General features: G+C 39.2%; 1 protein-coding gene across 13 annotated transcripts in view; it reads right to left on the bottom strand.

Annotated features, from left to right (window-relative positions):
* Positions 1-13,409, bottom strand: part of LOC139480537 (receptor-type tyrosine-protein phosphatase delta-like) — a 396,576-nt gene that overhangs the window by 113,167 nt on the left and 270,000 nt on the right. For 12 of the 13 annotated variants that reach the window (XM_071263629.1, XM_071263627.1, XM_071263626.1 and 9 more), the window contains 3 exons: positions 5,879-5,908; positions 3,311-3,487; positions 697-807 (listed from right to left, as the gene is read on the bottom strand). In XM_071263629.1, the coding sequence (XP_071119730.1) occupies positions 697-807; positions 3,311-3,487; positions 5,879-5,908 (318 nt within the window). The remainder of the gene's footprint in view (positions 1-696; positions 808-3,310; positions 3,488-5,878; positions 5,909-13,409) is intronic. The other variant, XM_071263636.1, reaches the window with a different exon arrangement.

The following is a 13,409-nucleotide window of genomic DNA, read 5'->3' as shown; positions in this document are numbered from 1 at the left end:
GGTAAAATCTATCAGGTATTAGTTGAGTCAGCGATAGAAATTATTTTTTTTCGTCCACTAGTCCTTAATATAACATAAAGCAAAACCCTTTAAACTATTGGGCGGCTTGCAAGAATAACAGGACGAGTGGAAATTTCTAACACTGTTAAGTGGTGGTCTTCCTCATGTGTAATACAAGTGAGTGAGTGAGTATGGTTTTACGACGCTTTTAGCAATATTCCAGCAATGTCACGGCGGGGGACACCACAAATGGGCTTCACACATTGTACCCATGTCGGGAATCGAACCCGGGTCTTCGGCGTGACGAGCGAACGCTTTAACCACTAGGCTACCCGACCTCCCCTGTAATCCAAGTACTATCCATATTCAGCAGTCATTGTGACTAGCCAATCACCTATTGTTCTATTGAAGCACGTGAACCTGTACCTTCTTAAGGGAACACACAGACTACTGGGCAATTAAGGAACCATCAGAAACCTGTGTGAGCTAGTAACCTTCAAGAACCGCATTACACAAAAATAAAATACTCCTACTAACACACTAGAACAACGTAACAACTATCCGAACTCATCCCTATGTTTATTCTGAGCTACAAATCAAACTAACAAGATGAGATGCCTATTGTTGAAGTTTATGTTGTAGATGTGTAAGGTTGTGGGTTGTGACACACAGGGTAAATCAACAGGAGTTACCTACCTTTAACATAAAGCATGGCCGCATATGAATATGCCACGCCTACATCGTTCTCGGCGACACATTCGTATCTCCCTGCATCAGATTCCTGACTGTTCTGAATCTGTAGATAGCCTGAAAACGTAGAAGCAGACATATGTAGATCTACACAACCTTTCAATTCAGCTAAAGAACCAAACTCATAATCATATCATGAGTTTGATCAAAGTGTTATAAATCTTTCTGAATAAGTATGGACGTTTGCGTGGATAATCGATAAAAAATGTTGTAAGGACTAAAGTCATTTAAAGCACATGTAGAGATGAGCGATTGAGTTTTGTTTAAAGCTGCCCAAATGGTAAATCGGTTATATCCTGCCATGACAGCTTGATGTGGGAGGATAGGACAGAGTCTTAGATGTTTACCTCTTAGGCTAGACTTTCGGGAAATTATTATTAGTTTAAATCATAATTCCTAGATTATATAAATAATAAGAACATTTGTCCCTATAAAAGACTGCTGTCCTTTGATGTACTGTCTGCTTATCTAGACTTGCCTTTATAAGTAAAGAATTTCTCTACATCCATGGACTTTTAATTCAGTACAGCCTTGCAGCAAGGCTACTCTTGGCGAAAACCACTAGATAGATTAGAGTGTGGGAAAACCATCCACAGTTAACATGACAAATCTAGGAATCAAACCAACAGCCAGCACATCCTGGCATGGCTAGGGGACTCAAGAACAGGGCTAAATGTTCATTTAGAGAATTAATTAAAGCAATTATTTAACCAATTGCTGTATCAGTGTCTTACCATAGTTTTTCATATTTTCATTTAACATAACTGCGCCAAGGTACTCCCTGCTAGATAAATAAGTCCCCATTGCTGTGTTAATGATTATCCTTTTCAAACTTTTCTCAGTCAGTAATAAAAAACACATAGATCAAGCTTTTTACTGACTTCGAACGAAAGAAATTAGCGTTATCTACACCTATTACATCATAAAAGAATAACCTCCCCTTGAACACCTGTCATTAACTTTCCTCTCAATTTGAATCTTGCTCTTTAAAATGTTTTCCTCCAAATCAAGATTCTGATAACATGGGGAAAGAAACATCCCTAGGCAAGTCTTAAAAATTCTTAAATGCGCAGTAACCAACACGTTATGGAAGATTTCTTGAGCATCTGGTAACATCATCAGCATGTAGACCAAAGAGCAATAAACATGTTCGAGTCAAGCCGTTATAGATGTAATAGCTCGGATTATGACGTTTGTGTTGCCACTTGGCAAAAACTGGCGGCAAACTCACATGATTTACGGAAACCATGTTTATGCTGTACAGGCTTATCAAACACGGGGCCATCGTAAAGATATAATGTGGCTTTTTCAGTGTATAACAACAGTCTGGCTGTGGGTAGACACAGATCGCACAGCCAACTTGCTTTTCAACATGCTGATGTAACATACGGTGGTCTTTCAGCTTTGTCTTCTCTTTTCAGGAGAATTTTTCAAGCAATGTAAATATTTATCCTTCTGAAGAAAGATTCTTATTGTCTTTGTTGTTTGGGTTATGATATCTCATAGGTGGCTGTCTTTTTACAGAAATATGCCAAGGAAGCTTGTTCAAAACTGGGTTTTTTTATAACGCTTGTTGAAAATAGTTGTGCATCTTTTTTTCATTCAGACATTCTGGGACTTGGTAATGATGTATAGGAGGGTTCATCAGAACAAAGGCTCATTGGGAAGTCGGGTGAACCTGTCAACTTGAAGTTCATCTTACAATCTAAACTTATTCGATTGGTTAAAGCATTGTTTTGTGTTTAATTTTTCAGTAATTTTTACAGCAATTTTAAACAACCCCAAACCCTACAGCTCCTTCCCAAAACCACTGATCTGAAGCGCCTTATTATTTCAAAGGAGGACACCAGGGTTAACAGTGCTTCCGGGTCGGGTCGTGAGAAACCATGACAGAGAGAGAGGTGGACAAGGCATAAACTTGTTCTTCCAGCTTGTAATATAACATTCTTGTTTGGCAACACAGTAACTACTGCTAATATTAACATTTTAAAATGAACGTGAAAAAATATTCTGAATGAAACCCAATATAGTTTTGTGTACACAATTTATTCACTACTTTGGTGGACAACAGTGGTCCATAGGTACAAAGTGCAGCTACACACTTTACAGAGTTATGTCCCCTACCTATCAGGATCCTCTGATCCTTTCATTAAACACACAATTCTCCTACCATGACCCTGTTTGTTCATGACTCCTCTACCAGAAGAAAGAGAAACCTGTTTGTCCAGAAACCCTGCTTTTTGGACAGATTCTGTAGAAACTTTCACAGGTAATCGAAGTAACATCACTGGGATTGTTTCATATAGTCATGATTGTTTATCCAGACAAGAAGTCCGGATTAACAGGGTTTCAGTGTTTTTCATTTACATTACTATACCGTTCACAAATGGTTACTTCATAAAAAGTGACTAAATAAGTCATTATGACACTTTCCTGAGTGTCCAGAGGTCACACTAACTCTCACACGCACACTAGGATCATTGTTGCACATTTCGGAAGGTGTAGCGTCTACTTTCAGAAATATAAATACATGATGGAACCAGCCTTTTCCAGTTCTTACCTGAGTCTAGGAGGGTGATTCTTGGATCCGTCATATCGACAGGAACGTGGTCTTTCAGCCACAAGATGGCTGGTTCTGGGGTCCCCGCTGACTCGCACTGCATGATGGCATTGTGCCCCTTCTCTACCGATTTCAAACTAGGGTTTACTGCTATCCGGGGGTAACCTCCTGGAAAGTCTGCAATACAGAGACGTCGTACATATGCATTTCTGTCTTGAAAAACACATTCAATCCTGAGGCCAGACTTATTTCTTTCTGTTTTGGTTTACGGGTTTTGATAGTAAAAATTTGGTTAGAAGGGTGAGCGAAAAAGAGGAAACAAAAAGCGCACTGTACAGTATTTTTCAAACATGTAAAGTTTGATTTGGACCAGTGAGGGAATAAAAAAATATCTGATGATTTATCACTTGAAAATTTGTGTTCTTTCCATATAAAAATCCCTTGGATTATTTTCATTGTCCCAACAATCTTTACTAGCAGTAATAAAAAAAACCTGTCTGTTGATCCGTAAAACCAAGCAGAAAAAAAGCAAGGCCTGATTGAAACATATATGCATGACACATAGGAATATATAGACACTATGTAAAGGATACATGTTCCTATACATTTGACTGACAGGGGACGAAAGTTTACATATTTCATCACCTGATGAAATTACACTGTCATCAACAAGATGACAAATTAGACATGACACAGATTTATCAGACATTTTACACAAATCTTCTTAAAACATACAGTTAGTTGGCCTTGGATTTTGAATGGCTATCAAAGGGAAGCAACTCTCAGAGAATTGGGTTAGCTCCCTTTGATTGTTGATGGCATAAGAAGACAAAAACGGGGATCAGTTGCAAAACATAAATGCTGGCATTCACAGATGCAGTGTTAGCTTTGGTGCAGAGTACATTGGGATAACACCAAGTGTGTGTGGGACACATTTGTAGAGCAAATAACTATCTACACATCACAATAACACAACAATTATGGACAATTTCACAGCAATTTAAGGGATCCAAACTGACATTTTCAAAACTGGAAAAGTTCAAAACAGAACTAGATCCAACAAATGTATTCAAACTTCTGACATTCAAACTTGGATAATAAATTATAAAACCAAAATAACCCGGAATGTCTTTTATAACATCCACTTGTGCATGCAAATTTTGTTCACATTTTATTGATTTGTTGAGACCATACACAGAATGACACTGAAGCCATTTCATTTTCACAAACAGAAACATAGCAGTCAGTGGTCATTCAGCCAAGTTTGGATTGAGATGTTATTTCCCTTGTTCCTATTTCTTCATTTGTTTTTGACATAACGATTCCCCACAACCACGGAATGACACACTCATTTCACATGAGGAGTACAACACAAAAGGTGGAAAAGACAGCCCTGCAAGAAAAACTTGAACCTTTAAGGTTTCACAGAAACTTTGAAATCTGACAGAATGGTGACATACAAAGAACATGAAGACACATAACACAGAATTATGTAATACAGAGGTTTCTTTCAACTCTATCCTCATATCTGTCGGTTAAAAAGGCATCAATATACGGCACTGGTCCGAAGCCCCAACCCAGTAAGCTGAGCAAATAGTCCATTTAGTGCAACTAAATGATGCTGAGGGCCATGGCTAGTCGACTCACAAGTTTTTGACACAGACCGATCTGGAAATCTATATTCCAAAACTGAAGCAAGCTGGACCTTGCCTACAAATCCATGTTAATCTTTGTTGAAGATTTACAACTATCGAAGCAAATGCTCTGTTGAATAGGGGCACTGGTTTCTGCCTCAGGGCAATATACTTGTTTCAAATTGTTATACAACTAAATGTTATAAACTTGTTTGAGATGATGAAAATTTGAAATTGCAGCAAGACAACTAATAAAAATAAGTTGGGTTACACAAAGCTTTGAAGGGGCGGTCGGGTAGCCTAGAGGTTAAAGTGTTCGCTCGTCATCCCAAAGACCCAGGTTCGATTACCGACATGGGTAGAATGTGTGAAGCCTATCTCTGGTGTCCCCCGCCGTGATATTGCTGGAATATTGCCAAAAGCGGCGTAAAACCATATTCACTCACAGCTTTTAATAAGCTCATCACAGGACAAGGTGATGGAGTAAAGCCAAAAGTGATGCTGGCTGCTGACCTATACAAAGGGGCTGTTAGCCGGCTTAGTGGTGAAGTGTTTGCTTGTCGCACCAAAGTCCTTGGTTCAATTCCCACATTGATACAATGTGTGAAGCCCATTTCTGGTGTCCCGATGTGATAAGCAGTGTAAAATACACACCCTCTTACTCAAGATTCCTTCATATGGTCTGGCTGCATTTTCAAATTTGTTCTAAAATATTGTTCCTTAAAATCGTGCTTCTTATTGTCTATGGTTCAGAAACCTCTGTATTGTCCTAACTGAGCTAAAGGGATCCCCCCTTCAGCATCAACGTGAGACATACCATAAATGGCTGAAGCGGAAAAAATAGCATTGTGGCATGGGAGATAATTCTTACAAGAGGAAAGTGGTTTCACAAGACACATAATTTGCAAGTTAAATACATGTACATGGTTTTTACCTTCATATTTAACTACCCAAGGATTACCACCTGTTGGTTAAATGGAAAAACACATTAAATTCTCATAAAATAACTTTATTTGTTTTATTCTGTCTATACTTTTGGACCTAGTTAAATTTGCTTTATATGAAAAATATTTTCAAAATATTCCTGACAATGCCCATGCCAAGGTTCGGATTTAACAGATGTTAACATGAAAAATGTGTGTAAATCAGTCACATTTGTGTGTTGATATTACACAGATCGATACATGTCTGTATCTAACACTGAAATTCATCGAAACAGATTTTGGACTGAGTGATTAAAATTTTCATAGTTTATCTACCAGTAATCACTGTCATTAACCAAATATTTGATCATAAATGATGTTGGATGGTTCACTGACAACTTATTCTTATGTATTTATCTAACAATATTACAGTTGCTAAATAATAAAGACATTTAAACTTCAACATTAGACATCTTTTATTGATGTAAATTTCATATTTCGCTTGCAACTTTTAATATTCACAAGCAATTCCTTTTTCACTCTTTAACTATTAAATTCGAACCTTGCTATAGACTCCGGAAATGTCATTAGATCTGAAAACTGAATTTTTTCTTTACACATGATAGTTTTGGCCTTTTTCTAAATGAAATTGTGAAAAGCATAGTTTCAATGCACTTGTCTCTATGCACAGAAAACTTGTCTCCATGAAAAAAGACAATTTACTACTTTGGGCGATGTCGAAATATGAAAAATGTATTACTTCCCAACACGGTAGTATATGTTTCCTTAAGAACAACTATGAGCATCAAGATGTGACAGTGTTATACGAGTGTATTACGAGTTCAATCAGATAACAGAACAGTGGAGAAAAATATCAAGAGCATGAGAAGCGTCCATAAAATGCCAGCGCATAGTTATCTCCCCTTGACTGTGAGACATGGAGGACTTGCACTGCAGTTATTTAGATGGATTTTGGGAACATGAATAGCAGTCACAGCGCACAGCAGTTACACTGGCAAACACGGGAAGGTGTTGACACACACACCTTCATTTTGGACAAAACACTTCTGTCAACACAACAGAATTTGTAAACAAACACAAATGTTATAAACAGGACATTTTCTGTCAGTTCCCCACATAACGTAGAAACATTATAGTACATTTTTGATACAGACATTGATTACAACGATCATGTTAAACAAAAGGTACTCAATCATACATAAGTAATGGCATGATGTGGAGTAAATGTCAAAATCATTAAAAGTCATTTGTTGCTAAAATTTAATTTGCCTGAGTTAATACGACATTAATCTTAAGTGATCAATTCAAAGCTAAATGTATGCATATGGAAATCAAATTAGTCAGGTTTCATTACACAGAGCAATCAAAGCACGACTGTCACACACAGACGAGTCATACTACAAGGATTGCTCTGTGGAATAAGCAAAGGCCTAAATAAAAGCTCTCTCTCTCTCTCTCTCTCTCACAACACACACTACCATCACTAAAATATGTCAGCAACTTCTATTATATTGAATCAGAATCTTTTTGTTTTGTGATTCATAAAACACACAATGTCTATGAGACCAGTAATATTAGTTTGCCTGATAAATGTCACATCAGCAAGACTACAGAGTAGGACAGCCTATCAGAAAGTGTACCTATAGTGACCTATAGTGACCTGGTGTGATTGTCCCACAGGTCTCCACTGGTCACACCCATGATAACACCATTCCCCCCCAGATGGGATAACACAAGCTGATAACTGAAGATATACGCTACTCAGCCAGACAATAAATCATGTATTCCAGGAATAAATGAGGAATAAATCTACCCCTGAAACACGTCAAATTTATCAAACTATACAGTGTGAGAAATTTCCACTAGTCCTGTGGTCCTTGCCAAACTGCCCAATTGTTGAGGTATCACAAGGATTTGTAGAAATTTGCCATTTTTAAGAAATTTGCTATATGTTATCACTATAAGGACTAGTGGACTAAAAACATTAGTTTCTATCGCTGCCAAATACAGAGGACTGATATCCACCTCAAAACGTAAGGCATAAATTGCAAACACACATACACTCACTCACTCACTCAGAGATTTCTGAATGTGTGTGAGTGTGAGTGTGCGTGTGTGTGTGTGAGTGTGTGTGTGTGAGTGTGTGTATGTGTGTGTGTGTGAGTGTGTGTGTGTGTGTGTGTGTGTGTGTGTGTGTGTGTGAGTGTGTGTGTGTGTGTGTGTGTGTGAGTGTGTGTGTGTGTGTGTGTGTGTGTGTGTGTTAGAAGCCATCAATATTAAAGCTGCATCACAGCAGCCTGTAAATAATTGATTCTGGACAAAGCAAACCAGTGGTTGATCACATAAGCAAAGATCAATGCTTTCACTGTCCGCTATTACCACCAAAATGTGACATCATATACGTTAAACTTTTCTTTGGGAACTGAAGATGCTAAATGTAACCACATAAGTATTCAGTTAGATGAACATTTCACAAATCTTCTATCATGAAAGAACTGAAACAAATTCCACAAATCAAATTAAATCCAAGTGAGTGCAAGTGTACTTATCTGACTCACTCACCCTAACGGACTGCTGGCCAATCACAGATAAGAAAGTAAACAGCAGTCTCGGAATGAAGCTTCTCACTTCTGATATTTAGTTGTCCTCTAAAAATGGTTTTGGTCAAACAGTGATAACTGATAGATCAATTTACAAATATTGTTCGTACACCTCTGTAACCCATCAGGATCATCTGTAAAGAAATCTCTAGTGTTCATAAACCGCATCGGCGGCAGTTCTTCCGCCCAAGTCCACTGGGGTCTCCCTCTTCTCCAGCACAAGCGATCCTCAAAGCTATTTTAGTCTCTTATGCATAAGTTTCAATCAAATTGACACTGAATTCAAATCCCTACACTTTAAGAACTTCAGAACCTTCATGCTAAAATTTCCCTTCAAGACACAAAAGTCACAAGCATAGAGACGTGTGAGAATCAAATATGCCCAATGAAAACCCCCAATATTTACTGCAATGTCAATATTAAGTATGTCTACAAAACTGTCTGATAGCGAGTCATCCATGTGACAAACCCACAAGCAATTATAATAATCCTCATCTCTTAATATTCAGAATGTATTGACAGCTGTGTAGGAAAGTCTTCTTTGAAACTGTGGCGTATTTCCCCATTCTGGTACCACAACCAGCTTCAAAAGGGCAGCGGAGTTCCGTCCTCTGGACGAGTCCCAGAGGCACAGATGGCATCGAAGTACATTGGCGCCAGCTTTGGCAAACGACAACGCACTTCCCAGTATGCATCATCACTCACAAAATCAATCGCAGGGAGGGTGGGAAAACCGCACAAACTTTATGAAATATGGGAGTCATTTCATAAATGAGAAATTTCTCCCCTTATCATTCTGGTTTTCTCGATTTGGAGAGTTCAAGTTTGCTGGAATCTGACAATGCTGAGTGTCTGTTCACTGCATGGTCTGATTTGTTGATTAGTGCATTCTTAATAAGCGCCCAGCAGATTTGAAATATAGGAACACTTGTTCAATTTGTTCCATTAAACTTCAGTGCAGGTGCCCCATCATTACTTGCAAGTCAACCCCCCTAGTCAAAGGCAAACCATGTCAACATTAAGTGGATTCTTTTCCCTAATCTTGTTTAAACAATTTCTTATGCATTATAATAGTTAGGTAGTTGTGGCATAGATTGCAAAACTCACTGTAAACTGTCATTAACTCTCTCTGTCATCACTTTAACAAATTGGTTGATACATTAATATATTAACTAACATGAAGTGATCCAATTTAGATCCAAGATGACCCAAAGAACAAACTGAAGACTTGGGTACCAATTTCTCCAAATACCTTGAAACTTAAAGTACAATGCCTTAGTCTACAGTAGAAAAGTAGAACCACATCCTTCTTAGAGTCCATAGGCTTAGCCAGAAAATGTGCACTTTGTGATCCAAGTATGAAATTTGGCACACAGTTAGGATTGATTCAAGACGGGAACAGATCTGGTGACCCTGGTGGCCATTTTGAAAAATTGCCAGCATTTAAATTTCAATATCTAATATCTATGAAGCCTGGACAATAACCAACATGGACAGGCTATTCCAGTGAGAAGCAAAGCAGAACCACATCCCAGTGAGGTTGGGAGCTGACAAGTCATTGGTTGATAGTGAGAACATTCACCAATAATCAACATGGTCAGGCTATTCCAGTGAGGAGCAAAGCAGAACCACATCCTACTCAAGTCTGGAGCTGACAAACCATTGCTTGATAAAGCGACCATTCACCACTAACCGACATGGACAGGTTACTCCAGTGAATCCATGTTGCTTAAGGCAGCAGTTAGCAATGACCAGGTCACATCTAGACTGACCCAGGCAACCCAGTGACAGAAAGCATGAGCAACATTCCATGCCACCAGGGTGTGAGTAAGTTGGGTTTAATGCTGTTTTGAACAGTGTTCCAGTGATATCACGGCGACACCAGGGTGTGAGTAAGTATGGTTTAACACTGTTTTGAACAGTGTTCCAGTGATATCACGGCGCCACCAGGGTGTGAGTGAGTAAGTATGGTTTAACACTGTTTTGAACAGTGTTCCAGTGATATCACGGCGCCACCAGGGTGTGAGTGAGTAAGTATGGTTTAACACTGTTTTGAACAGTGTTCCAGTGATATCACGGCGCCACCAGGGTGTGATGACACATAATTAGTCACTGAGCTTGACCACCTCATTTTAGTCAGCTCTTATGATGGCCTATCCTGACCTAGAATCATCTCGATGGGGTATGGTGTATGGTGTGAGGGCTGTGCTGACTTGTGATCACCTCAACGGTGGCGGGACGGACTATTACAGCTGAGGACTGTTTCCCCTATGATCATCTCTTACTACCACCCTAGGGTACTTGGCACTATCTGAACTCTGGACCCCCATCCCCATCCTGGTCTAAAACAGCACTAAAAAAACCTGTGTTTATGATGTCATTAGTCATCTGAAGTTCTGGATTAAAAGTAAGTTTAGAACAAACAAAAAAATAATCCCTAAAGCCTCTCTTCTTGGAAACAAAAACATGTATCCTTAGACACGTAATGACGTTAAGATACGGTATGAGCATTCCTCTTGCATTTCATTGGCGCCAATGGTAATTGCAATTTACAGCTCAATACAGGATTACTTGTAAATTTATGGATAACCCTGCTCTTTATACTGGTGACAAAAGCAAACAGGACTGTATACTGTGGAGGCTAGGCCTCTTTAACAAAACATGTATTAGACCACTGCAAGGCTGGACAAATTACCACAGGATCGCTAACCATGATTAATTGTGTGTACCTTGAGATACTGGAGCATACAGTCCTGTTCTAATCTGTAATGAATGAAGATTTATTGGAGAAACAAAAGCACTTTTAGGCCAACCTTCCTTATTACTTGGATCACAGATCTGCCTGGTCATATTTTTTTCAAAGTGAATTTTTTTTGCTACAGCATACTTTATAGACCGTTCTTTTGGCAGTGTCATGACCTATTGCAAGAGACCTAACTGTATCAAGGTTGCAGTGAGATGAGTTTGATGCAACTTTTAGCAATATTCACTGCAGAGGGAACACATTAACCACTAGGCCACCCCCACCAACCCTGTCCTGAAGGTATTGTATATATCGAATAGTAATACTCAATATTCACTGCAGAGGGAACGCAAAAACCACTAGGCCACCCCCACAAACCCTGTCCTAAAGGTATTATATATATATCGAAGAGTAATACTCAATATTCACTGCAGAGGGAATACATTAACCACGAGGCCACCCACACCCCACCCCCCAATCCTGTTTTTAAGGTATTATATACATCGAATAGTAATACTCAAAAAGGGTTGGTACAGATATGTCCTCAACAAACGCAAGTCAATTCAAGGCAAATAAATAACACAAACAAGAAGATGGCTTCAAGCAGGCAACTTCAAAGCAGATTCCCCCATCTTTGCTAAGATGCAAGTTCTGTGGCAAACACTGCCTAGTGCTTTATGCCTGTCCCTTGTATACTCCCGCACCTATGTATACTTTGCACACAAATGTAAATTAAATATTGTCTGCCCATTAAGAGAAACATTATACTTCGTAAACACCCAACTTCAGCTCGCCGCTGACACATGCAAACTTTCAGTGCCGTAAAAGGGTAAGAAGCTCATCCAGGATTGCAATCACACTCATTCAGTAGAACACTCGTAATTCAAGCGTCATCTTACAAATGAGGCATGCAAAATCAGCTACGAAGTTTAAATTACTCGTTATCACGCAGCATTTTTATTGCATGCGACTGTGGACATTCCCATGCATATTTGTATTTCATACATAAATAGTAAAAAAAATTGATGTGTAGGTGCAATGCAAGGTATTTTCAAGTCCTGTATATTTTCAAGGTTTCTTCAAGGCAAATGCTGATTTAAGGCCTATGTAAGACAAATAAAAAGCTCAAGGCCTTGTCAAGCCAGGAGCCCCCTGTCAATAGCTGAGAACAGTAATATTCCAGCCATACCATGGCATGACATACGAAGAATGGGCTCCACACAATGCACCCATGTTGGGAATCAAATCCGGGTCTTCAGCACAAACCACTTGCCTACTCCCCCATCAATGTCCATTGCTTAAAAAGGAGGCTAGGTGAAATGGGGTTAAACTTCACTTCCAAGATTACTGCACTTATATACTGATGTGCATGCACGTGTGTGTTTGTGTGGCTGCTTGAACTTGTCCAGATTGATGCCGATTTATAGTGCTAGCCCACTGAGATACCATACCGCAGTTTAACATGAATACCCCACTCAGACACAGTATACTAACTCCGAGTCAACCAGTCCTTGTTTTAGTCACCTAATGCTGAGCGCCAGATAGGGTAACAACAAGTACCATCTTTTAATGTCTTTTGGTACGACTCAGCCAGGGATCGAACCTTGGGCCTTCCGCTCTCTGGGCGGACGCTCAATCACTAGACCAAGGAGGTCTGCTTAAAAAGGAACAGGACAAGAAGTCTGCACAGTTCAATATTCATCACTGCTCTGATACCTTTAACTTCCTTTTTTATTATTTGTCTTCCAAAGTCCTCCCTTTGAACAAGGTCATGTTAATAGTAAAAAAACCCATCCTGGCCTCACAGGGTAATAATCCAAATGTATCCGGAAGCAGGTGTTTTCCAGGAACAAGGATGAAATAATGGTCCTCAAGGAGATAATTGGCGAGGATTATTACTGTTTCTGTTTGTCAGCCGCTTCATTCATTAAACATACGTCACCAATAACATGAAGCAGCCTGATAATGGAAATGACAATGCTTTTTCTGAAGATGATTCCCAGCCTATCAAAGATCTCACGAACAGCTGCAGCTTTCTTGCTTTGAATGATGGTCAACTTTGGAGACGTTTGTTAGAGTCTCCGAGTGTTGAAGCTGGGTTGTGGGCAGTGATAACATGGTGAGTAAGTTGGGTTTAATGCTGCTTTGAACAGATTCCTGTTAGGGCAAATTTACTAC

The sequence above is a fragment of the Haliotis cracherodii genome, unplaced genomic scaffold, assembly GCF_022045235.1.
Source record: "Haliotis cracherodii isolate W230 unplaced genomic scaffold, xgHalCrac1.p SCAF_4, whole genome shotgun sequence".
Lineage (NCBI taxonomy): Eukaryota > Metazoa > Mollusca > Gastropoda > Lepetellida > Haliotidae > Haliotis > Haliotis cracherodii.
The sequence above is the reverse complement of the archived record's forward strand: the minus strand, read 5'-3'. Positions and strand labels throughout refer to the sequence as shown.